This window comes from Sturnira hondurensis, unplaced genomic scaffold, assembly GCF_014824575.4.
Source record: "Sturnira hondurensis isolate 20B ecotype Veracruz unplaced genomic scaffold, ASM1482457v3 Scaffold0008640, whole genome shotgun sequence".
Lineage (NCBI taxonomy): Eukaryota > Metazoa > Chordata > Mammalia > Chiroptera > Phyllostomidae > Sturnira > Sturnira hondurensis.
In genome coordinates, this window is record NW_028081271.1 from 9,122,836 (window position 1) to 9,149,568 (window position 26,733).

Consider the following 26,733-nt stretch of genomic DNA (forward strand, 5'->3'; position numbering starts at 1 on the left):
CATGGCCCCTGGGTAGAATCTTAATTATGTGTGTTCAGTTCTTATTTCCTTTTTACTATTTAGGATGAGCACCTTATGGTGTTGGCCTATTTTTGAAAATTCAGTTCTTTTCATTATTGTCTTAGAAGAGTCTTAGTATGTTCTGGCTGGTAAGCTCTTCGGTGTTACACATGGGGCAGACATTTCCTTCCAGTCTTACTCCTGTCTCAATTTTGCTAGCGATGCATTCCTTCGGGCAATGAAAATGCTTATGTAATTATTGGCTTTTCAATACATTTTCTTCATAATTTCTGGATTTTGTACTCTCTGTGGTAGGCCTTCCCTGCTTCAGATTATAAAACTATTTTATATTTGCATCTCAAACTTTCATAATTTTGTTGTTTATGTTTAGCCTTTAACTACATCTCTCTCTATATAGATATGAGTACATTTTTTGTTATCACAAGTTAGAAATCTAATTTTATTGTCTGGTTGGATGGTCACTTTCACACTATCAGTTGTTAAGGGATTGGTCCTTTTTCCACCTTTTTGAATTGACTTCTAGTGTGTGCGAAATTGCATATGTGGATGAGTCTGTGTCTATTTGTATTGATCTCTTTATCTATCCCTGTAGAAACACCACGCTGCATTAATTGGTACCAATTTATGGTACGTTTTTTTATTTTTCTGGACCGGGGTGCACCTGTCATTGTTCTTCTGTTGGTCATTATTGGGAATTTTCTTTTCCAGATGAAGTTTGGAGTCAGCTTGTCAGTCTCCGTAAAAGCCACACTGTGTTTTGACTATGATTGTGTATATATCTTTGTGTTTCATCAAGTGTACTTGTATGTCCCGTTGCATTTTATAACTGTCAATGCTGGTATTAGGACAACAATTTGGGAATTCTGCATTTCCAAGCCTCCTTTATGTCAAATACACGTTAGCTAAATTTAGGCTATGTGAATATGGATGTTGTGTGTGTACATATAGACACATGCGTATAGTTCTGTTTAGTTCTGTATTTTCCCCATGTATGTCCTCCTTGTTACTTGTTGGGCTTATTTCTTATTTTTGCCAGATTATTTATTTGTTTTACTGTGAATAACACTCCCCCCATTACACTTTCACATCGGATCAGTGACATATAAAAAATAATTTTGGAATTTTAGTTCCCAAGCCTCCTCTATATCACGTACACTTTAGCTAAATTTAGGTGTCTAAACTCTCCTAGGTCTGTGTTACGGGCTGAATTGCCCGCCCCCTCCCCCCAATTTTAGTGATGGAGTCCCGACCTCCAGGATGTGACCATATCTGGAACTAGGGTCTTTAAGGAGGTGATTAAGTTGAAATGAGGTCATGAGAGAGGGCCCTCGTCTGACCTGACTGGTATCCCAGGAAGTGAGAAGAGGACACGTGGACACAGACGCAGACCCCGTGGGAAACCCCTGGGAAGATTCAGGGAGAAACTGGCCACTTACGAGCCAAGAACAGAAGCTGCACAGACACCAGCCCTGCTGACAACCAACTCTTGGGCTTCCAGCTTCCAGGACGGGGAGAATACAGCTCTGTTGTTTAGGCCGTGCTGCCCGCCGGCCCTCCGGGACGACTCCGGTCAGTCGGTTAGGGTGGGAGCCAGGGCTACGCGAAATGCAGGGGCTTCCCAAGGCGTGAAACGGCCTCGCCTCATGATGTCTCTGAGTTTGAAAAATAACACTGCCAACTTGTACTTTTTGTAGGTTCTATTTCACTGTGAAACCCCATTAGCCTCACTCTAGTCTCTAGAGTGAGAAAGAATTTTATTATTAGAATCTCCGTCTATGTTGATCTATCCCATTCTTTCCCCAACCATTGCTATAACATTGGCCAAGTAAAATATGGCTTGTCTTACAGGTCAAAGTCAAATACGACTTGAGGCCTGGACTCCTAAGGCATGATTAATGTTGGTATGTTTGTATCTTTTTAAATTGAATTTATTGGGGTGACATTGATACATAAAATTATATAGGTTTCAAGTGTACAATGTGATGATCCCTCGTCTGTAGATTGTGTGTTTACCACCCCAAACCAAATCTTCTATCACCATGTAATTGATCCCTTGATGCGATACTACCCTGTATCCCCCTTTCCTCTGGTAACTACCATCCTGTTGTCCATGTAGTTTTTAGATGATGTCCTGGGTTTTTCGAGAAATGATTATATTACCTGCAAAACCTGTGTTTTCTTTATTAATAGTTGCCTGTCTGCTCCCTCCACCCATTCCTGCATTAATCAGCATTCAGTGGGTGCGATCCACTGTGGACCTCAAGGAGCACATGGTGGCTTGGGGATGGCACTGGCCAGGGCCCCGAGCTTCCCTGAATCAACAGCTCTTCCCCGATGCAGAAAGAGAGGCGGCTGAAAAAAACAGAAAGAGCCTTTTAAATTCAGTGTCCATGGAACCACTGTCACCCCCAGGAGGGCACAGCGTCATCTGAGCGACTGTGCATTGCCACCTTCCTCTGAAGAGCACAGCCAGACAGCCCTGGGCATTGCCTTCGCCAACTCAGACTTGGAGAGGAGAGTGGTGGAGGGGAGGCACAGAAGTCTGGAAAGGGACGCAAGAGAGAAGGGAGCGTGATGCTGGGAAGCAGATGCCCCTGCTGATGGAGGCCCATAAAAAGCATAATTTCCTTCCCTGTTCTTCAGAAGCACGAGTTGCTGCTACGCAGTGCGTCAGTCTCTGGTGAATGCCCAGCTGCAGCCCCGAAGGCTACCAGTGCTTCCGTCATGGTCTCCTTACTTGTGAATTATTTTACGGGTAGCATTTTCACTAAACCTTTTAAAGAATGGTAGTGAAAACGACTCTGTCTTGCAAAATCATCCTACCCCTCTGCTCCTTTTCCCTTTTTATCCCCGTTCAAAGTGGCGAATAACATCAGGAATTTGTTAGGGAAGCCAAAAAAGAAAAAGGAAAAAAACACCACCTATATTTGGGGCATCTTCTCCCTACCACCCCCGACACACTTTTCCAACCTCTCTTCATTAACTGCAGAAATACAACCAATATTTCTTAAATTAACGTTTCAAGGTTTTAGCGGGTGATAACCATGGTTGTTTTAAACATTCTCATTCTAACAGAAACACCACACATTCCTGGTGCTCCTGGAGCTGGTCATCAAGGGACACTGTAGGGCAGGGCAGGGACCTCAGACCCTTGGTCTCCTTCAAATAGTTGGGGTGAAAGAGATTACTCTCCTGGCAGCAGGAGACAGCATACTGTAAAGGTGCGTTAACTGTACATTAGTTATAAGAGCCTCAAAGGCTTGGGAAAGAGGGGAACTCTAAGCTAAAATGTAAATGACTTAAAACCAACATCCTCTCCTACCATTGCTTTTTCTTAATAGTGTCCCTCCTTCCTGCGTCAAATATCCTTGCCTATTGGCTTTACCTGCTTAGGGGCTTTAAACGCTCCCTCTTGGAAAAGCATCTTCTATTAGTCATTGACAACCTAATGCCAACTTAAGTCCATGTTTCAGTTCCAAAACACTGGACTGTGGGTCTGATTTCCACCAAGGCGATGAAACCCTTGGCCTTTGCGTGGAGAGATGTCAGGCCCCCATGAGTAGGAGGGGAAGATAATGGAGACCTGCTGGCTCAGCCGTTGGGAAACCCCAGAAACCTGCACCATGAGAGTGTGGTAGTATTTGTGGATCAAAGACCCAGAGCCCAGAAACAGCATTCTTCCCTTTTGTGGAGCTATGGGCGCGCCCTGAGCTGTGTAACATTCCTGGGTAGTGCAGTCCGTCTCGTGTTTTCCTCTTCGCATTGACTGCTCCAGTCTCAGCGGAGGTCAGGAGGGCCCTTTCACCAGGATTTACACCATCTGAAATCTCCGGTATCTAAAAGTATTTAAGAGTTGGCTCTGAGTCTGTTACTAAACTGGTTCAAGTAAGTAAATCAGCTATGCGCTGAGTTTATTTTGAGGTAGTTTCCCCCATATTTTGACCCTGCTTTGAGCTAATGTGATCATGGGTGAGTTTATATGCCGGCCAGAGTTTTTTTGAGATGTTTTTACAGGATGAATGAAATGAATCACTCTGTCCACACAGATGGATGGAGACTTGCCAGCACAATTAGACCTCCCTGGGCCTTGAGCCTGGAAAGGAAGCTTCTCTGTGGCCATGTTTAAAGAACACAAAGGTATCCCATCTCCAGGGTGTTGGGAATCGCCCTGCCTGGTTTCAGGAACTGTAAACCCCCCATGGCTAAGGGTGAGTGAGCAATCTTCAGACCATAAGCCACTAAGCAGACAAAGCTTATCTCCCTGGCAGGGGTGCCCCCTTGGCCCCTTTTACTTCGTCCATAACTGGCCCCCAATGCTTGATCAGTTAGCCAATGACAGGTAAGATTCCCCAAGGGGTAACGACCTAAGACAGGCACGATCACCTGGAGGCCCCAAGGAAGGACTTGGGGGGCTAGAGCAAAAGGGGGTGACGGACCCCCGCCTCTCGGCTATGACTTAGCCTGAGTTCTCATTCTGTCTCTTAATCTCTTGGCTGCCTTACTACCCCTGCCTGAGCCTGAGACAATGCCTTAAGCCTGAAGCAATGCTGATGGTGGGTACCGCCCTGTGCTGGAAAGGGCCGGTTCCCTAGGGTAATCAGGCCTAAGAAAGAGTATGTATAAATCCTGTGAAATCTGCTTTGTTTACAATGTTCTCAATTAAATAAGGGTCCAAGCAAGAGATCAGTTTGTTCCTCAAAGTTTTATAGCTCTTCAGCTATCTGACCCTGACTCAAAATAGGCCCTCAGAGTTCTTTGTTATCTATTTCATCCTTATTGCCTGACAAGGACTGATGAGCTTTACGTGTATTCCTGCACAAAACAAACCCAATAAAAGCCCATTGAGGAAAAGGCTCTTGGCCCTTCTCCTTTGACAGATTGGCCACCTTTCCTCCCTAAGCAGATCATATCTTGGTATGATATGGTGACTTATTCTCACCTGTGGTGGCAGGGGGGCCCTGCGGGCGGAACCCCTCACACCAGGGGTTCCTGGTTAGACCCACAGCCTGACACAGCTCCTGGGACAGCACTTTTTTTCGTATAATCACATGGCACCAGAGCAGAGGTGGGCCATCAAAACCTAGCAGTAACCCTAAGCAACAATTGGACAGATGAGGTTTTAGGCTTCTACTTGGGAAATACTTCGCTGTTTCAGCTTGGTTTTCAATGCTGGCTTCCTCGATATTAAAGTTTTAAAATTCAACACGGTGTCCCTCCAGTTCACTAGAATCGATAAGAATTCTCTGTGTGTGTGTGTGTGTGTGCGTGTGTGTGTGTATGCACAAAGACATTCCAAAATCAAACACGCTCCTTCAAGGGGTTTGCGATTTTAAATGACGTGAGCCATGTCACAGAACACTTTGACTCCTCCTTCCTGGAGCGTAAAGAGGACTGAGGTGGTAGGTGTTTATTCGCTGTACGGGAAAACTGTTTCTTAGTTACACGCAACTGATCACTCGTTATCACAGGCTACGATTTGGTTGGGAACTCGCTGCGGAGCTTCTCATGGACAAAAGAGATGCCCAAGAGATGGGTCCATTAAACGGCGGCTGAAATGGTGGGACCTCCGAAGTGTGTGGTCCTGGCGGGGATGTTTTTTGGGCTGTGCCGTGAGGGCTGAGGGGACGGGAGACATCTCTTTTACCTTCTTGGACTTGGTTAGTCACAGGCTAACCAGGGTGAGTATCCTTAACCATAACATTTTTTCAACTTACATTGTGCTATGTTTTTCAGCTTTAAAATTTCCCAAATGAAAGAAGCAGTTTAAATGAAGTATACGCAAAATGTATACTTTGGTACGTGTGATCAACAGGCATACAACATTATTTTACAAGTTGTATTAAAATTTATTTAAAAAATACATGGTCACATCAGAAAGCCTATTTTACAGTGGTAAAGCAGCAATAGTTTTTATTTATTACAAATTCTAAAAAATAATCCAACTTTATAAGTAAAAAGGAACATTGATTATCATTAAAAACATTTAAATGTAAAATTACCTACTACACAAAAGCCCTTTATATTCGCACAAGTCCAATGTCTCTGTTGGTTTTTACAGGCAGAATTCCTGTAGCGTTGGGCTCTACCGACAGTTCCCACTGACTACAACAACAGAATAAAGCAGTAAGACAACTGGGCGCCAAAGGCGAAGAGCCAGTGGTCAGCCGGGCATGGGCTGGGGACACTGCCCTGTCGGTGGTGACACAAGGTTCCTTCCCCCTCAGGGCTGTCAGTGGGGCGACAGGGACGGTTGGTAAGCCAGGCCCCTCGGTGCCGGTTCCAGGGAGCAGCCATCCCCCCCAGGAGACCCAGAGCTTCCTTTGTCCTCATTGTTCACCTTGGTGTTCTCATGGGACATTCGGAACTGACATTAAGGACCCCAAACTACCTCACTGCATGTGAAGGCTTTTACTCCGTATCCTCCCCTGATAGCCTAAGACCCCACCCAACAGCGGTAGCTACAGATGCTCGCCCTTTGCAGGCTGCCCGACCCTGGAACCAGCACAGGGTCCTGGTTCATGACCCCTACGGGGCCCCAGTGGTCAGCGAAAGCTTCTGGAGGCCAGAGATTGTGGCGGTGGCTTCAGCCATAGTGAATAAAAGCTAAGAGTAGTGCTCCCAGCACGTAGGGTTGCCAGCTGGGTTGAGCCATAACAAAATGCCTTTGAAATCAGTACGACTAAACTGTGTACATACAAACAATCATGAATGTTACAAAACCCAACAACCAAACCAACAGCTACAACAATGACAGCAATGGCCTCTCAAAACCCAGAAAACAGAAAGCCATCAAAGCATATTGAAACATAATTATACAAGGAGGGAAAAATAAACTGCCGAACAACAAAGTCGAGCAGCCTTACTTTCAAATCTACATTAAAAATGACCTGGGCTGGGTACTCGGCACTACGTGAACTTTGGCACCTTTTCCCTTGATATTTGAGGACGTGTCAGCGAGCGTGAAGTGGACCACGTCCAGAGAAGGCACTTTTTTCCTTTGGCACTAGGGTTAGTAAAGTTAAACAGTTAATCCCTCCCACCCCCAATTCACACTAATTGTGTACATTTTAACACTCTATGATGTTTGAGCTAATCCTTTAAAATTCAGCGAAAATTGTATTTTTGGTGTTAACCTGAAGCCCACCAGCAGAAATCAGGCAGAGAACATGGTGAGTGACATCACAGGGGTGGGAGGGAGTTGGAATCCGGGCTGGGCCACATCCTGGGGGGTCGCAACAGGCCCAGGTGGGAAGGGGCAGGGGGTCAGGCCGACCTGCTCCCTGTGGCCCTGGGGGGGGGGGCGGATTACTTTCCCTTATTCTCCTTGCTAGACGTTCAAGTAAAGTTTAGAAAATAATTTGCTAAATACAGACTCCAATTCAAAATACTGTAACAACAGCAAAAATATTTTGGCTAATATTTAAAATGTAAAAACTAAACTTGAATCTGTTGTTAAATTTCTTTGAAGACATATTAAATGGTTCGAGTAGTTTTTTAAGGGGCACAGAATGTAAAATTCAAAAATTTCTCATGAAAAAAAATTTAAATGTTTATTCAGAAAAATTGAGAGAGCCTCCTATCTTTTAAGGGGATGTAATTCTGAAACAAATATTTTTCATCAACTATGGTTGGTAATAGTAGTTATATATATATATATATATATATATATATATATATATATATATATCTCAACATCAGTTTTGCTTTAATGTATATATCTCAAATGAGTTTTTAGTCTTAGTTTTCCTGATACCTATCTTTTAGAAAAATGTGAACATGTAATAATCTATAAGCTCAAATATAAGTTTTCTCATGAATAACTTTTAAACTTGAATTTGCACAGTACCTGGTTACATGCAGGGCATGAGAGTCTTCACATAGTTATTCACAAACCATCTTCTTTTAAAAGAGCATCAGATAAAAGTGCTATTATAAGAGGTTTCTCACTGAAAATGTTATAAAAACTTATTTCCTAGTATAAAAAAAGTAATTTAAGCTATTGCTATGCAATCACAATGATGAGAATATGTTTCTATATTTTTTAATTTCTGGAGAGAACTTTATATAAGTGTCAATAATTTAACAGAACATTTTGGTACTCCTAAGAAAGTCAAAACAACATTTTGTCCCTAAGGTCATGAATTCCAGTGTGGGGACAGGGAAGTGGTACCCAGGTGGGCAGTGCCAGCTTTTTCTGGACCGGCTGAGGCAGAGATGCCGAGAAGGTGGCCCAGAGAAAAGTCAACGGGACACCCGAATGTCCCCAACCCCACCTCAGATTAGAAAGCACCTGTTACAACGTACTAGAGTTTAGTGATTTCGTATTAGAAACACTATAAATACCGCTTTCTTGAAGAATCTATAGAAAATATCATATATATAAAATCACTATGTATTTCAAAATACTTTAAAACCTAAAAATCTTATATAAGCATATCTTTCAATACAAAACACTGTATTATCTCTACATCAGTTAGGGTTTTTTTAATCCACACAATGGTGTTATTTCCAAAGCTCATCTTAAACCCAACCGACTTTTACACCGACAGTTGGAATACACAGACACACACACATACATAATATACATACACTCACAGAGACAGACATTTGAGTCTTCACAGAGAACAAGCGGTCACGGACAAGGCGTCTTTTCATAGATTTGTGTTTGCAAAGTGTTTCGATGTGGAAAAATGCTTTTTTAACTAATCTCTGCTCCTAATGGAACACAGTGGGCATAATAATTTTAGCTGCCTGTCACATTCTAAGAGAGTTTCCTGATTTTGTTATAGTAAGAGAGTTAAGTAGGCATGTACGAAATTCCTCATGTTCCCTGGTGAAGGGCCTATTCTAGACTGACAGTGGAATAAACGCGGGCCTTAGGGCACCGCTACCACAGCCAGGACTCAGCAGCATGCCTGCAGTCCTCACTCCGTCCTTCACTCCCTGCCTGCCTAACTCTTCCTCTCCAGGGAGACGAGCAGCTTGGGGGAGAGTGCTGGGCCTCTGACACCACCATGTACACCTGGAGCTCGTGGAATGTCAGTTCTGAGTTCTATGTCCAGGATGCTAGGACTCTAGCAGCCAGAGAGCCAGGCTTTCTACCTACCTGTTTGATGTTTAATCACTATAAACTCTTGGTTAGACCATTCAATTGCAACTTGCTTCTTAACGCAGCAATAAAATAACAGATTTCTTGGAAGAGCTGACAGAGATGTTTTCCTTGTTTGGGGATTAAGCTGGTCAACTGGTGTGCTTGGTAACACTTGTCCTGGGAATGAAACCCATGCACACCTAAGTGCCGAGCCTCTAGCTTCATCTAGCAGACCATTTAAGGATTTGTAATAAATATGTAATTCATGAGAAGCAAGTCACACTGCAGATAGATAGTCCACTATTATAGAACCCTACAAAGTAACACACAGTAATTAGAGAATCTTACATTTAAAAACAAATTATTTAGTCATATAAAGGCTGCTGTGTTTCTACAGCTTTCATTTGGTTAATTTTTTAGCTTAGAGTTTCATATAATCATGTATTTTAACCACAATATGTTATTTCCCAACCACTGGTGGGTTATTATAGAACATTGGATAGCTTTAGTGTGGCCCTTTAAAAATAAGCGAGACTACAGCTGCTGAACTGTTATGGAATGAGGGGTGAAAAATACCCCTAAGTGTCTGCAAAAGAAACAGTCAAATTAGATCTAAACCCTGTGAACTGAGCCAAATGCCCTTTAATATCTGAATAGACACTTGAAAATTAGAACAAGGAAATTTTCCCTTCTTGTATACCTTCAGTTTTTCTACTTTTGCACGTAATAAAGGTAGAATTTGCAACTGTAATCCCTTGTGTCTCAGACAAGAAACAGAGAATCGAAACACAGGACTGAATTCTTTGTCTGACAAGGTTAAAGAGCCTGAACTGTGATTGGTTGGTTACTAAGTATTGGAAAAAGTATGAATCATCCCACCAACTGCTCCATGTGGAGACTTGACTGGCTGATTTTAAGTTACGTTCAAAACAAGGATGCTTGGTGGCTACTTTTCCAAGCATGTGTCTAACTCTGATTTTCCAACACATCCTCATCATTGCTGCTTATGCTGGCTTTCTGGCCACGGAGACCACATTCTGGCATAAGGGTCTAGAGGACATCACGCTCAGAGAAGACGGCAGCTCCAAGGGGCGCCCCCTGGTGGTACAGAAGGCCACGCCTCCCTGTGTAGCAAGGTGGCTGCAAACTACTGGCTAAAGATTTTGCAAACTGCCACACCTTGTAGAAGGAAACTCTGTACTAAACCCACCGTTGGCTTTATACGTTATAGAAAAAGGCTCGTTTCTTATCCCCTCCTGTTACTCCTGACCAGTGACAGACACCCGGATGAGGAACTGCCTGTGTAGCATGCTCTAAGTTGACACTAGTGAAATCTAATGAGGAAAAGCAAGTTATTTCCCTAGCAACACCAAGCACGTACGAAACACTTTTCTAGGTGGTGACTACTACCTGCATTTCAGTATGTGCAGTATATGACACCAGTTCAAGGCGAACACTGGGAAAATGTAATGCAATAACAGCAAGACACAGACAACTTTTAACATTTGTATTCCCTGACACACACACACACACACACACACACACACACACACACACTATTTGGGAGATACTCAGCACTAGGAGAGAGCTCAGGTTTCCCCAGGTACATAATTCATTACCTGAGGAGGTGCTGTCCAGGTGAGTATAAATTAGGGGGAACTGTGTCCGCAGCAAGCCCACGACAAGCCAGCAGGGCGCTGCCACCCTGTCCCGGTCACTCAGCGTGGGATGTGCACGTTAAGACTGTGGACTCCACTCCAGCGAGCATTAGCACTCGCTCGTCTTTTCACTGAGTACGAAAGGTAAACTGAGGTTTCTTCGGTGGTGGTCGTGTGCTCGGAAGGCGGATTTTTCTTCCGTTGCTGCATTAATGGTGTCTGAACACGAGTCTCCATCATCATCTTCATCTCTTGGATTGCTCTCCAGGCTGTGTCTAATGCCGTAAGTGAAGTAAATCAGGAAACCTTTTGGAGAACAGAGGGCGGCGTTTTAGGTGGGTCAGGAGATGACTGCTGGGACCTGGGAACTCGGCACAAAGGCACAGGGCTCCCCGCTGTCTGGCCCTGAGCTACTTCAGAAGCACTGGGGGCGGGTGCGTCACCCCCCACAGGAGGGCCTCGCTAAGCGTTTTCCCGGGAGAACGCACGTCTCCATTTTTAACACCCAGTCCTTACAGAATGTAGGGTTCTCTCAGTTAGTGCTTTTCAAATGCTTGTAGAAAAAAATATATTAATTTTCTCAAAACTCGACGCTACGCTTTAAACAAAAGGATATATGGTGCAAAGTCTCAAGTTACACCCCAAATACAAGGGGTGAACTATTAGGGTCGCCATCAGCTATTCTGGAACACACGCCCTGTGTAAACCAAGGGGACGTGGGTGTGCCTTCCACGGGTTACTGTCCCCAGGAGAGGCTGACTCACTGTGTCGTCCAAAGGAACCATTTGCTGGCGGCCAAGCTGACGGGGATTAGGAAGAAAGGTTTTAAGTGCCCTCACAAAACAGTTCATTGCTTATTTATACAGGGGCATTTTGCTGGGTTTTAGTTATTTTTTAAAGATTGGTTGAGAGTTTTGTAAGATGCATTATCGTTTTCCCCTTTAAAGAGAATGGGAAGCAGGCTCCAATTAGCATTTTGGTATGTCTAATCATTAGGAATGGTTCTAGTTTCTCTCCGATTCTCAGAGGTTTGAAGATCCAGCCCTCCCTGTTCTCAAATAAAGGGACTACCATTGCCCTGTTACAAAGAACCTGAAGCACAAAGCCAGGGAGGTAACTTGTTCTACTCAAACACAGAGAATATGGCTCTGTAATTACTGCTTTGATTCAAGACAAAGTACGTTAAGCCATGGCAGGCTACGATTTGAGGAAAGAAGCAGTGGTTTTTGGAGAGGCAGGAAATGTGGAGAAGTCTCCACCGGATTAGAAAGAGATGCTTCTGGGCTTCCAGCGGGGGAGTGAGCCTTTCAGTCCTGGGCCTTGGGGATGTGGCCTCAGCTTCCTGGCAGCACCTGGGGAGGCGGCAGGACCCCAAGGACCCCCGAGGGCATAGCCCACTGGCCGGTGATTCCTGATGGGATCCTGCCCCTTAAGCAACAGAGCCACCTACCGGAGGGAGCCGTCTGGACAGAAAGAGAGAACAGCCCAGTGCAACCTGTGTGGATGGATGACCTTTGACCCAAGCCCTCCCCACACAAACACACACACAATTCGTTGGCACAGTGTGAAACTCCCCAAATATAGGCAAAATGCCAGTGTGGGTGTGAGGGGAAGGGTGAAACTGACTGAGGTTCACTCTTCTATCAACTCAACTGGGTTCGTGGCTTGAAATTGAGAGTAAGTTAACGGAGAGCCAAACACCTACATACATACACAAACGTGAATGACATTTGCTCTCACCGAGCCAGCGGAAGGGCTGTTCAAAAAGCACAAACCCAAACTCCTCAGGCCACCAAGCCCGATGCAGGTTCAACCCTTATTTCTCACCATTTCGCCTCACATTTTTGAGGCACCTGGCGCTCAGCGCGTGAGTCACAACTCACTCAAACTCTTCATCTCTAACTCAGTTTCACAGAGGACACTGGAGAAATCAAAATGAAGAACAAGGCGGTGTGGATACAAATAAGCTTGCTCGTGTGAGTGTTAAATTCCCTCCGAGGCTCTAATAATAATAACAACTTTAGTATTAGAAAAGAGGGATTTTTTGTTTTGTTTTTGTTTTACCATTAGCTCATTCAAAATATCTCCAAAAAACCCACCAGCACACTGAAAAGAAAGAGCTTTGGGATCAGAGACCTGGGCTGCTTGTCAGTGAGATCCTTTGACATTTTGGGGCTTCATTTTCTCATCCACCAAGTCGGAGAGAAACTGAACCTACATGGTTCCACAGAGTTATCGGGAGATCTGGATTTCAAAAAGGCATCCAAACACATGTGGAAAAGTAGGCACCGGATGCTCTCAAACTTGAAAAAGGAGGACGTAGGAAAAAAACAGCAACTTTACTTCCTGGAAGCGGGAAGGGTTGCGTTTCTCCCATGGCAGTGCATGAAACCAGAGAGAGCCAAAGCTGAGAAAGCGAAAATACTGGAAGACCTACCGAGCGCCATCCAAATGCTAAATCGGATCCAAGTCACCGCGCTCAGCTGGACCATCAGGTAAATGTTCACCAGGATACTGAACGCTGGCAGGAATGGTAAGAATGGAACCTAAGGGGGAAAGTATCTTCTTAAATATACTCAGAATTTGAAAGTACATTCCCCACATCGTTTCACGTGGTGGTAAGTAATTTGACATACTATCCATTTTCATTCTGTGTCTGTAAGTTTATAGTCTTACACAAAGGACAACCTGAACAAAGGCCACCACTGTAAAGAATACTAAGGGGAACATAACGTTTTACATTATTTACTGTGGCCCAAAGCAACAGAGGATTTATGTGGCCTGCAAACACCTGCATCATCACCAAGAAGCAGTCGGCCTTAACAGTTGGTTTAGTTCAGGTTCCCAGGTGTAGTTCGGGTGTCCACCGGCCGTGCCTCTGTGACTCCGGATACACATAGCATCTCGGGGGATGCTTCCAGAAAGCTCTCTCCCAGCTGAAACCTGCTCTTAGTTCTAATGTGACAGGTCAATTTTTTTTGTACAGTGGAAGGGCTTTTGGTGGGAATAACCTTCCTGAGAGGGTTCTGACTTTCTAAAATGAAATATGCCAATGATGCCTTTGCTACTGTAGATTCTTGGACAAGAAATGTGTGTGCTATCAGACATAACCCTGTGATAGGAGCATCCTCAAATTTTTGAAAAGGGCAGTCACACAGCCAGCGCAGGTGGAGAATTTGTGACAAAAAGGAACATCTCAAAGAAATGTGACACTCCTGTTCATCGCTTAACTTCAGAAAAACTTTAAAAAAAAACCATAAAAACTAACATCCAAGGGAACATGTGCCCCATATTTAGCATCCCTAGCCCTCAGTTCACGAACCATGAAGGAGACTTTATGCTGATTCTGGGGCTGTCTCCAAATGGTGAGGATGACAGCGATGAAGAGAAGCACGAACAGCACCAGGAGGGCGAGGCTCCACACCTCCAGCGCTGCGATGGCCTGGACTCCGTAGGTGGTCAGAATACTCAGGCCCAGAACGAGAGATGCTGCGGAGGAGACACGCACGCGACATGAAATCAGCATGCACGCTTCGCTCTGGTGCCTCAGTCCCCACAGTCAGTTGTGATAAGATGTCAAGTCCTTTGCGTGTCTACTTTGCCGGATACTCAGTCTTCGTTCTCGGGATGGGCAGACATGGCTGGTTGCATTGACTTAGGAAACACAGTTTGCTTACTCATGACTGTCTCTTCTTAGGAAGTCAACCTCCCCTCAGGCACGACCCTGCCCACGTGCCACCTGGGTCCTCATCTGCTCCTGTCTCAGACTGTAGCACATGGAATGATGGGCCACCATCAGGGGTTGACATTCCCCTTTTTTCAAACAGGGAATGGCAAGCCTGTCCATGGTCAGCCATTGTAAACACATAAAATGAACTGCATCTTTTTCCCCTGTTTCTGAGAGGGACATTGCCACCCACCGACCCTACGTCTAACCATCAGGTCTGCACTAGGGGCCCCACCACTGTGCCCCCAGAGGAGCCTGCGCTTCCCCTAACTTGCCACCGGTCATCCTGTTTCATGAAGCCCACGGAGTGCAAGGGCTGGCTCTCTTGATAGTCAACGTGCCAGCAGAGCTCCTGGCACACAGATGAGGCTCAATAAATGCTTCTGAGAACGTGAGAGATGACGAAACTGTGGCTAAGCAGACAGCACTGTCTAGATTGCCTCCCAACCTCCCGGGGTCCCAGTTCCGTGACTGGCAGGTGTACTTGGCCGGACACTTTCACACAGGGAGCTTCCTAGCAGCTAATGAAATGCACCAACTATCTACTCCAGTCACTTTCACCTCATGAATTTCTCCCTATCTTCTTCATTTACCAAAACACGATACATTTATCCTGCTAATATAAAAGTCGAGTGGCCCACTAGGTGGACACTTCAGGGCCCCAGGTAGGTGCTCACCTACTCCAGGGTGACGGGAGGCCTCTCTTCCTGTCTCACATCCCACCTGCCCCACCCACACACACGCCTGCCAGGGCTTTGAAACACTGCAGGATGAGGGCTTACCAAGGAATACCACCAGGAAGCTCACGAGAGAAGCTGACTGCTCTGTGGGCAGAGCTGAGGGGCTGAAGAGGGCAGACAGGCTGGAACCGGGTCCCTGCAGCATGGTGACCTGGGACGCGTTTTCCGATTCCACACTGGCACACGATTCCAGAGCTTCTTTCTCAGGAGCATATTTGGGCTGCTCATACGATAAGCCAGGCTGGTACCTGTCCCCAAATAAAGGTTGGTGTCTTGATTCTCAAAGAGACCCTTGGCCCCAATGTAACGAGCTCCTGAAACTCTTGGTGAGACCTCTCACAGTGTCATGGCTCGGGCAATAAGCCAACACTCTCATGGGGCCAGCCTCAGAGCATGTGAGCCTGACCACTGCCCTGCTGGACAGGACATCTGCAGCAACTCTGAGTTCCCTCTGGTGGCCGTTTCATTAGAAACGTTATATATACCACACAGGAGAGAGTCACATTTTAAAGTGAGGCAACTGTGATAACAGGATGATTACTGGTCTCATCTCCTCCAACTTGCCTACCTGAGTCCGCTGGTTTCAGCCCGACTAGCTCACCCAGCCATCTGGTGGCTCACCCGGCCACCTCCACCTCCTGCACATGCCGTTCTCCTTCATTACTTCTTCCCCACCCTCCACCGCCTGTGTCCACGCCTCAGCCTGCCTCCCCTCCTGGTGTCTGCCCCAGGCTCCCCAGTGCGGCCTCTTCCCTCTGCGCGACCTTCACTCAAACTTACAAGGATGTTCGTTCTTCCTATCTATGAACATGACACACTCCCATTTACTTGTATCTTCTTTGATTTTTTTTCTTCAGTGTCTTATGATTTTCTGAGTGCAGGTCTTCTACCTACTTGGTTAAATTTATTCCTAGGTCTTTTATTTTTTTTGACGCAATTGTAAGTGGGATTGTTTTCTTAGGTTCCCTTTCTCACAGTTCATTATTAGTGTATAAAAATGCAACTGATTTCTGAGTATTTATTTTGTGTCCTGCTACTTTACTGAATTTATCACTCTAGCAGACTTTCGGTGGAACCTTGAGGGTTCTCTCTATGTGAAATCTAAAGAATGATATAAACAAAAGAACAAAATAGAAACAGACTCGTAGGTACAAGGAACAGAATGATGGTTGTCAAAGGGAAGGGGGCCTAGGGGTTTGGAGGAAAAGGTGCAGGGACTGAGAAGTACAGATCAGTAGTTACGAAATAGTCATGGGGCTATGAAGTACAGCATCGGAAATACAGTCAGTAATATAGTAACTGTGTTTGGTGTGCCGCTTGGGTACTGGAAACGTCAGGGGAAACACATTGTAAAGTGTATGAGTATCTAACCACTATGCTGTACACCTGAAACTAGTACAAAGTAATACTGAATGTAAACTATAATGGAAAAATTTTAAAAAATTGGAAGTAACATCTGTCCTCCATTTAAGAAGAAATACGTTCACTGGAAAAAAATACCCAAAAGTACTCAGAAGAAAATTAAAAACGCTGCCCAGCGTTAATCACTGCTAGTATTTTGGCACAGTATCAGCCAGGCATGAGTGCATACATGCTTATATATAAGCAAAAATGATTTCTTTATGTAAATTTACTTTTTTTAAATAAATTCAGATGCTACATAGACTTTTACATCGTAAAACTGACCTATTACTCCAAATAATTAAGTATCATTTTATTTGTTGAACAGTCCACTAAATAAATGTACCCTCATTGATTGAACCATTCTCATCGCTAACCAGGCTAGTTCCAATTTTCATTAATGTCAATGATCTTCTCCATGAACATCCTTTACTTATATTTGGGTGTGCCCCAATGATTAAGACTTTAGTATAAAGTCTTAGCAGCTGAATTCGTGGGGCAAAAAGTATAGTATTTTTACGTGTCTTTACATATTCCGAGAACCTGCCCTTCACAGAGAATTGGGCCAGCTTCTTGCTAATTACCAATTGTATTTGATTCTTTGCTAAGGACCAAGCACGGATCTACACTTTCTACGGATGTTTCTATGGCCACAGACTCTCAGCTCAGAGACTGCGCACTGCCCGACAGCACGGATGGCAGCCCTCGCTTTACTCCCTGGGCAGCAACCAGACACACACCCTGCAGAGCCATCTGGCCATGAGACAACACACCTGAGGATGAGAACACAGGCGGCCACCAGAGAGTAGGCCAGCAGCGTGCCAATGGACATCATGTCCACGAGGGCCTTCAGGTCAAAGAGAAACGCCATCACAGCTGCAGGGAAACAAAAGGATGGTGAAGAAAACGGCCTGCGATTCAATTCCGTACGGCTGATAATGTTCCAGGCAGGGACCACTGACTGACATTTGGTTTGTTTTTGTTTTGTTTCAGTTCAAGTATAGAAAACTGTATGTCTCACAATTAAGGTGTTCTTTAGATTGTACAAACTGCTAACAAAACTTCAAAGCCCCTCAGTTATCAGATTGGTAACTACTACTTGGATTATTAAAAACCATCCACTTTGATGAGCTAAAGAAATATTAGTTTGGCAAAAACTGAAAATATTACTACTCTCTTTTGATGTTTCAGAAGAAACACGGTGCTAAGAAATATTGGCTAGGTCCTTGTTTAAGATCATAAAAAAACTTCAAATAAAAGAGCCCTCAATCAGATGGTATTTAATCATATTGATTTCCATTCACATTTTGAGGTATATACAAAATAAAATAATTTCCAATTAAATTATGTTTCTTAGATAAGCTAAATTCTACTCTGATTAAAACCACTCACTCCGGTCAGACCGACTAGATTTGAGAGCTCACTCTACATCTGCACCCAGATCCCAGTAGCAGGCAAAATATTCTTCACACAGCAGAATAGTTAACTGGCACTTAGCAATATTTTTCTCCATTGAAACATCAAAATAGCGCTAACACTAACTTGAATGTAGCACACAGCTCTCCCCAACTGAGTAAGCAGACACTACATTTTTCCATTCACATGGGGTTCTAGAACTCTCTGCAAGCTTTCTGTCTCCTTTGTTGTTCGACTTAATAAGCCTGGGAGACAGGAAAAATTATTGAGGTTCAGCTACACAAAATGGCTCACATTTGACTCTTTCGTTTTTTACCAAAACCCCAGCAATTTGATGTGCTTTTCTGGGTTATAACCCTTATAATAGGATTATTATCCCTTTTTCATAGACAGGTTAAAACTAGGAGGCGGACGCAAGGTCCCACACCATATGCATCCCTGGGTGCCTCCAACAACAATACATTGTTTCTTTAAGTGTGGCTCAGGCCTTGCTTCAAAAACTCTCCGTGGCTGGAATACTTATAACGACCACAGTGAGGTCATTAACATTTCTGTATGTTTTTTAAGAATCACGGCTGGCCCAAATGAGGTAGCCAAGACAGAAGGACGTGGTTAGTTATCCATACAAGCAATCTGATCTAGTTAAAACCCACAAAGTGAGGTATGGGAGTACAAAATAACAAAAAATATTATTAGAGCATCAAAAAAAGCCTTCTGTTAGAATTATCTTTTGTTAATTATTAATTTTAATATCTTATTACACTGCCAAATTAAATTCTTCCTGAAAGGACAGATTTCTCTTTAAAAATCTGAATATCTAGAGCTATAATATATAAAATTCTAAATACTACCACTCTGCTAGGAAAAATAAAAATGTTTATCAAGTTAATAAAACGAGTGACCCTTTGTCATGATTCTACAGGCTAATATCCCAAGGCACTATTTAATACTAAACTGGGCTTTAGATTATCTAGTACAACTTTCATTATGGGTGCAGCTATCCAAGCACCAACAAAGGGACAGGACCTTCCAATGTCTGCCTAATGAAGTGCCACATTTATTAGAAAATATTTACCAAGTGAAGCTGTTTAGATACCCACTGACTCTAGAAAATAAATCCCATTTCACACATAATTAAATACTAGGATTCTCTAACCTATCTTGCCAACAATTCAGAACCTCAACAGAATGATCATTTTTGGTTTGAATTTCTGCTATGCCAAGATAGTTTATCCTTTTTAATAGTTTATCATTTTATCTATGAGGCCTGCTAGATCCTCTCTCTTGCTTCCTGTAATAGGACCTTTAGGGCCATTCTCTTGACCCATAAAATATCTGAAAATTTCTGCCAACAAGTCCGGCCAAAGGCATTGGACATTGATATCATGACACATCAAAAGGTAGCTTCTGGGGTTTCTAAGTAACAGAACTGAAGAAAGGAAAAACAGGTTCCTGACGGCCTTCACCAGGTGTGAGTAACTCTGGGCGGGGCCCTGGCGGGCCAGGAAGTGGGGATGTCTACCGCCCTAACAGCCATGACTGCAACAGCCCAGCGCAAATTGTCTTTGCCAGTTCGTATGCTTAGTTAAGCATGGGTAAACGTTAGCTTTTCAAACATCCTATGGTCCTTTAGCAATATTCAGCTTAAATCCTTAACAACAAAAAAAAGAAAATAATAATAATTTTCAATTCATATGCCCCCAATTAAGTAATCATTCTTGAATTAAAATTTTATGCATCGACAATAGAATTTTATGTGCTAGTTAATCCATCTGAGAAGAATGTAATAACCGACACATAGGGAACAGCCATTACAACCCATTGCACATTTGTGAGAAGCTCCAAAGGTTAAAATTACAAAATGGCAAAACATCCCCCAGGGTCAGTGAAGAATGCACTTTGGGAAACCACTGGCCACCGTGATCTTCAGGTGTCATCCCAATGATCGCACCCTAATTCACCAGTAATTTTGTTCTTAACTTACATGCACAGCAAGCAGGCCCTCTCTATAAGTCCCTGCATGCGCATAAAACGTTCCAGTCCAACACTGAGAAGCCCACGTTTGGAAAGCTTACCAGAAATGACCCCTGCAGTCAGTGTGGCAGCAACTGGTGACTGCCTCTTACTCACTCGGGCAAGAAACCTAAACAGTAAACCGTCCCGGGCCATGGCAAACAGGATCCGGGGTAAAGGGAACATAGAGCCCAGAAGGCTAGAAAGAAAAATTCATAATCCACGTGAGTTATCACAAGCATCACTCTAGACAGGCAGATGCAGGTACAGACTGGACACACTCAAGTACAGGACGAACCTATGTCAAAACCGTCCAAAACATTCACAAAACACGTTATTGATCTTCACACGAATCAAAACAGAAAACCACCTAGCTTTCCGTATTTTTCAGAATCCTTGATGAAAAAAGACCCCCCTTTTCTTTATAGAAGTTAACTTTCTCTCACCTGCCACCGCACCCGATGATAAAGTAGCGATTATTGGTGTCTTCGTTTTGGAATTGATTTGAGCTAGACATTTGAAAAGCAACCCATCCTCGGCCATAGCATAGATTACACGTGGCATTGGGAAAATGCATCCGAGAAGACTGGATAAAAAGCAAACACATGCAGTATGGCAGACATCCATGCAAAATTACATCCCATGACGGAAATTAAGTAACTGTAAAAATCTCAGCACTGCAGCGAGGATTACATAGTTTTAAAATGTATTATGATTAGACATTTAAAAGTATTTGCACATGTTTACCACGGTGCTACTTATTATTATGCTGCAGCTATCTGCCCAGCGCGATTATCAGGCCAAAACCAATAATGCAGGGGATTTGTGCATGCCCGTGATTATCACGGAATTAAATCTAAATAATTAAGACAACAAGAACCGCCCCCCCCCCGAAAGCAATCATACCATGAAGATATTTATAGTGGCAATAACTCAGAAAATAAAATTCCTAAACAGATACATATTATAATTAAAAAAAGATTAAGTAATTTGATTTCACAGAATAGCCCTTCATTTATTTAATAATTATGTATTTGTAATATTTAGCTTACCATTATTTTTCCTCATATAGCCTGATCTTTGATCAAATTAGTAATAATTCCCAGCATCACAAGATAATTGAGATATAAAAAGGTTAAAATAAGCAACTGACTATGAAATTACTACATAGATATAGCCATGATGAACAGTTTAAGAAAACTTCAGACATTCTGAAAAACTTGTATGTTTACTGGTGCACCATTCCATACATTACTTCATTATGAACAATAACCATTTAAGAGAAAATAAGTAAAATATTTTATGAAAAAATCAATCTTCTTTATCTTTTAATGAAGCTGGGTTGAGGTGGGCCATGGATGAATCTGCATCCGTCTCTTCTAAGACTGTGGTGACAAAGTGTCGTCACATTGCAGACCTTTGAAAGTACTCAGAATAAACCTTATCATTAGCAGGTGGCTGAGAAACCAATGAAAAGAATTTCTCACTGTTACTTCATATTATCTTGAAGAGAAGACGAAGTAGATTTTGGAGAAAAAAGCTAGGCTGATTAATATTATATAAAAAGATACCTTTTTTCAACATCAGGCTTATAGAAAATTATTTTCACTTAAAAAATTTGTAATCAGAGATTATTTTTTTCTTTGTAAGAAAGCTCTACTGTATAGCACAGTATAAAACTAGAATGAAATGTCTTATGATCACTTGTTAATTTGCAATATGAGCAGCTCAGGAAAACCGAGGAATGAATTCTGAAGGATTAAAGCAAGCAGCTACTGAAAATCCAAACACGAGTTTTAACTACTCTTTCCTTTTCACGTAGATATTATATAAATTTCCAGCATTAATTTGAGAATGGTAATTTCTGTGTCTACACCAAATTCACTCTGATCAATTCTATGTGAAAAAGTCTTAGTGTCTCACAAGAGAAGCTCACTGGAGTTCGCAATGTCACACAGCATAGAGTTTCCACACACACGGGCTTGATGTGGCTTTAAAAGACAACAGAAAATGTCCAGTCTGCACCTAGGGTCCCCACCGTCTGAAGCACTGCGAGTGATCCCAGAGCCAGCAGGGACACATACTCGCACGAACATGCCAGCATAATGCACACATATATGAATACGTGTGATGTGTGTGTGCATACAGGGATGCCTGCCCCTCTGTTGGATGTATTTCCACTGCAGCTTGGACCGCCATTCCCTTGAAATACTGACTCTTTACTGATGGAGGAAAAGGACTTTATCATGTAAGATTAAGGGCAATTCTGGGCAAACTATCCAGAGAATACAAAGCTGCAGCATGTGTTCCTGATATTAGGGTTCTTTGTAAAATGCGCAGGGGGAATTCCTGAGACGGTGACCTCACCTCGCAGTAGCCCAACCAGACTCAGCCCCGGGGGCAACGCAGCGTACCTGGCGGACAGGGCACAGAGGGAGCCCGCGGCGACGACGTACTTGGCAGGACCCCAGCCGACGTACTCAAACGCTACGGGAAGGGGGCTCTTCTCGTCCAGGAGGTAGTATGGCATCATAAGTGTTAAAGCTGCCGAGACCCCAAAATAGGCCATAAAGCAAACAAGCAACGAAGTCACAATTCCAATAGGAATAGCTTTCTGAGGATTCCGGACTTCTTCACCTAGGGAAACACGAAAGGTTGCATGTAGAATAAAACGCCAATAGGTAAACCATGAGTTTACCATCTCATCCACAGTAATTCCGCTCTGCTCCCATTCCTTCTGTTTTCTTAGCTTGATCCATCTACTCCACATGAAATGTTCTCTCTTCTTGCCGGTGCTTTGCTATTACATGGAAATCCAATGCCAGAAATTTTTAAAAATGCTCTTCCAGGATTAGGAAATGTTTGGTGGTAGAAAAACACTCTTAATCCATCTTGGAAGCAATTCATCCACAGAGATTGAATGACTGTCACGGGATTCTTTCTGTACGCCCCTCAGTGTGAAGGCCTCAGATAAACAGCTACCCAATCCATCTATTTATTTACATTAAACTCTGGTTTCAATAGAAAACAGTATACTTTGGATCCTTCTAATAAGATTTGGCATTTAAAGCATCCAAAATTAATCATTAGGTCATGCAAAAAATATAAATCCAGAGTCGAGACTTAGAGATGATTCTGGCATGATTTCCTTCTTGTATAAAAGAAAGAAAAGAGAATCCCCACAATACATTGTTCATTTACAAGAAGAGATCATTTACGAGCATGGCCATCATTATCACTCATTGTGACGGCGCGTCCAGACAGAAAGTTGAGGGTAGTGATTACGACTAACGCTTACAAAGTATTTGACAGCTTGCGGAGTATGTTTCCTGTGTGTTCTTTCAAAGTAACTTTTCACATGTACACATGTGCCTTAGGTAACTCTCATGACTTCTGAAGGGTAGGTCTCACCCTCCCAGTTTTACCAACATGCAAAGCAAGGCTGTGTGAGTGTCATTCAGTTTCTTTTTATCACAGACGGCCGGTGTCACACCTGGGCCTGGCGCCGGGTCCAAATCCCGTTTTTGGTCCTGACTGCTGCCACCCACGGGCACCTGTGTGGCACAGAGCAGGCCCTCCCCCCTGCCCAGAGCCTGGACTCTGCCCTTACCAGTGGTGGCTATGCAGTCGAATCCCACAAAGGCATAGAAGCAGGTTGCAGCCCCGGCCAAAGTCCCCGCAAAGCCATAAGGCATGAAGCCACCAGCCCCGTAGACACTTGTTCCGTTTTCAGAAGGCGGCTCTCTGAGGAAAAGCACAAATGTCGGAAAGCCATTTTTAGAGAAAACTGTGTCTTCCAGTGATGTGTGAAATGACACCCACAGAGGGCTGTTGCAGTCTCAGCTCTTTGAAGCTGACACATACAGAACTAGCAGTGAACCCTCATCCTTGTCCTCTGTCCTGGAGAATACGACGGCGTCCCGACAACGGCACCCACTCGGGGTTGCGGACACCGATCTGGGACGCAGGCCTGGGCCCACCCCGGCCTGGATGCACAGCCGGGCGGGGTTTTGAGAGCAGTGACCGTCTGTGAGCCATGACCTGATACCAAGACCAACAACGAGCTCTTGTCATGGGCAGCAGCATAGGCTGCACGTTTAAACATTCAGGACAAAGACGTTTGAAAGGCAGAGATACAATTCTCTCGGCTTGATTAATACCACTGAAGTTGAATATTTTATTACATGCAAAACACTATAAAAAACCAGAGGATGCTAATACAAACAACTCATATAAAGAAACACATGTAGATAATCCTCACTCCATATAATAGATATTTTTGTAATCTTATTTTACAAGCACACGAGCGTCATGATCAAATAAATCATAGGGGGAAACCTTTCATACATTATCATTAATTTAATTTTTGAGACTATCAAGTTTCAAGTGAAATGCCAGGACAGGTCTGCTTATGCAACCAATAGTATTCTCCAAAAAAAAAAAAAAAAAAAAAAAGGCCTGGAAATTACTACAGGGCTGAAAAAATGCAATGCATGCTGGTCCCAAAGGAAGAACTAAAGGACGCGGTATTCGAGAATACTCATTGTTATGTGGAGGCGGCAAACCTTTGGGGAAAAGAAAGCCATTTTCAACGGTTAGAATCTCCCCTGTCCCTCCCCTAAACCTGGAGCAGAGCTTGAGGCGGAGAACCAGCAGTCGGCTTCCATCACCAGCTTGGCAGTGAGAATGCTTTATGTTTACGTTTGGGGGGGGGGGGGGGGGAAGAAGAGTCTTGGAAGAGAAGGGACTTCGAAAGGTCTAGGGAGCAAAAAGCCTGAGAACCGCAGGACCACAGTTCGAGAGGAGAATGTAACATAAGACACAAGGGAGGCAGAAATAAAAATAAGAGGGGGAGGACCCCAAATCAAGCACTGTACCTGGCGTTTACGGATATATTTTTGAGAAACTCTTCGCTAATCTTCCAGTTCGCCACATTCCCTTTCACAAACCCAGCCACCATGACAAAGAGGAGGACCAGGATGTTGACCGCTGTGAAGATTTTATTTACCCAGGCGGACTCTTTCACTCCGAACGATAGAAGACCTGGGGGAAGAGAAAGGGCGGTTTAAGTTTTACCTAAGCGTTAGGAAAGGCAATGGCATTGGGAGGCAGCTACTGGCGTTAGGATATTATCTCACCAGCATTCATAAATTTAAGTCCCATTCATCCCCGTCTATTGTGAGTTCTTACTCACTTGCCGGAGAAACAATATTTTCCGAATACAACTGCCCCGATTTCAGAAGGCAGACTGTGCCCACAGCTCTCTATTCAAGATGCAGGTAAATCTAGTAACCTCCTCGGTTATCACCAATGGGTAGGGAGAGGTGAAGTAACTTAATTTTAATGAAAGGCTGCTGTAAAGTCATTTCAAAGTTCATGGCTCAAAATTTTGAAAATGAAAGCTCAGTCATATGTCTGCCTCATGTTTACTACATACACAAACAAAATAACTCAACTGCCGTGCCAAATAGATATTTAGTTAAATCAACTCTCACTTTATTTTATTTATTTATCTTTAGAGGGGAAGGGAAGGACAGAGGGAGAGAAACATCAATGTGTGTTTGCCTCTTGTGTGTCCCCTGCTGGGAACTAGCCTGCAACCCAGGCATGTGCCCTGACGGGGAATTGAACTGCGATCCTTTGGTTGGCAGGGCCGCGCTCAATCCACTGAGCTACACCAGCCAGGGCTCAATTCTCATTTTAATAGTTTTATTTTACATTCAGATTGTAAAAGTAGTCAGTTTCCTATTCAAGTAATTCGAAGAGACAGATCACATGTAAAGGAAATAAAATCAAGTGTAACCTTCGGTCCGGAATTTTGCACTTGCCCACGTGTGCATGCACACACACAAACACACTGCCAAGTCAACAAACACACAGCCTCATTTTAACAGCCACACCCCCTGCCCTCTATGGAGACACTGCAATTCGGTCTCTTATTTAGAGACAATCAGGTCCCTTTAGTTTTTTAAAACTACAGACAATACTGACATAATCATCTCTTTATCAATACCATTTCATACTTTCTAATGCCTTCCTTATAGTCATTTTCTCTAAGTTCATACTGTATCGAGCTATGTACTTTTATACAAAGCTCTTGGTTCATATTATCAATATATTCCCCATAATGTTTGGCCCACTTTAAATTGCCCTTTTTTTCTGTTAGGCTATTCTTGTTCATGTTGATTTATAAGATGTATTAATTTAATAATAATGCCATAAATCTCTACCTACCATGTATTATTCATGTTTTTCCCAGCTTACCATTTGCTTTAACACTACTGTTGGCTATATCTAAAAGATGTTTTAAAATATAAATGTTTCCTTTTTAGTTTCTATTTTTAGAATTCCCCTAAATAGTAATCCCCAAACATTCACTTTTGTGTTCTTTCAGTACTTTTATGATTATATTTATCATATTTATGTACTTCATCCTGTGTGAGATGTGAATTACAGACCAAACAAAATTTACTTTTCGCTTCTGGGAGAAGGACTGTGATGGAAGGGTCACATCCCATGTTCGCTCGCCGCTCTCTCACCTACACACCTGGGACCGAGTGAGTCCGCACAACTCCCCAGGTAGAGCTGGGAGAAGTCAAACCTCATTCTTCCACCCGCGTAACTCCCAGAATGCGCAGCAATATAACTGTGTTAACAATTTGAGGA

At 43.4% G+C, this 26,733-nt stretch overlaps 1 protein-coding gene across 3 annotated transcripts in view; it reads right to left on the minus strand.

Annotated features, from left to right (window-relative positions):
• Positions 1 to 7,016: 7,016 nt before the first annotated feature.
• SLC7A2 (solute carrier family 7 member 2) overlaps positions 7,017 to 26,733 on the minus strand; it is a 55,561-nt gene continuing 35,844 nt past the window's right edge. For 2 of the 3 annotated variants that reach the window (XM_037055260.1, XM_037055259.1), the window contains exons 4-12: positions 24,945 to 25,110; positions 23,678 to 23,811; positions 22,482 to 22,704; positions 20,514 to 20,653; positions 17,412 to 17,514; positions 15,280 to 15,485; positions 14,093 to 14,259; positions 13,208 to 13,316; positions 7,017 to 11,076 (exon numbers count right to left, since the gene is read on the minus strand). In XM_037055260.1, coding sequence (XP_036911155.1) covers positions 10,880 to 11,076; positions 13,208 to 13,316; positions 14,093 to 14,259; positions 15,280 to 15,485; positions 17,412 to 17,514; positions 20,514 to 20,653; positions 22,482 to 22,704; positions 23,678 to 23,811; positions 24,945 to 25,110 — 1,445 coding nt within the window. In that variant the 3' untranslated portion in view covers positions 7,017 to 10,879. Of the gene's footprint in view, positions 11,077 to 13,207; positions 13,317 to 14,092; positions 14,260 to 15,279; positions 15,486 to 17,411; positions 17,515 to 20,129; positions 20,267 to 20,513; positions 20,654 to 22,481; positions 22,705 to 23,677; positions 23,812 to 24,944; positions 25,111 to 26,733 lie in introns of all 3 variants that reach the window. The other variant, XM_037055258.1, reaches the window with a different exon arrangement.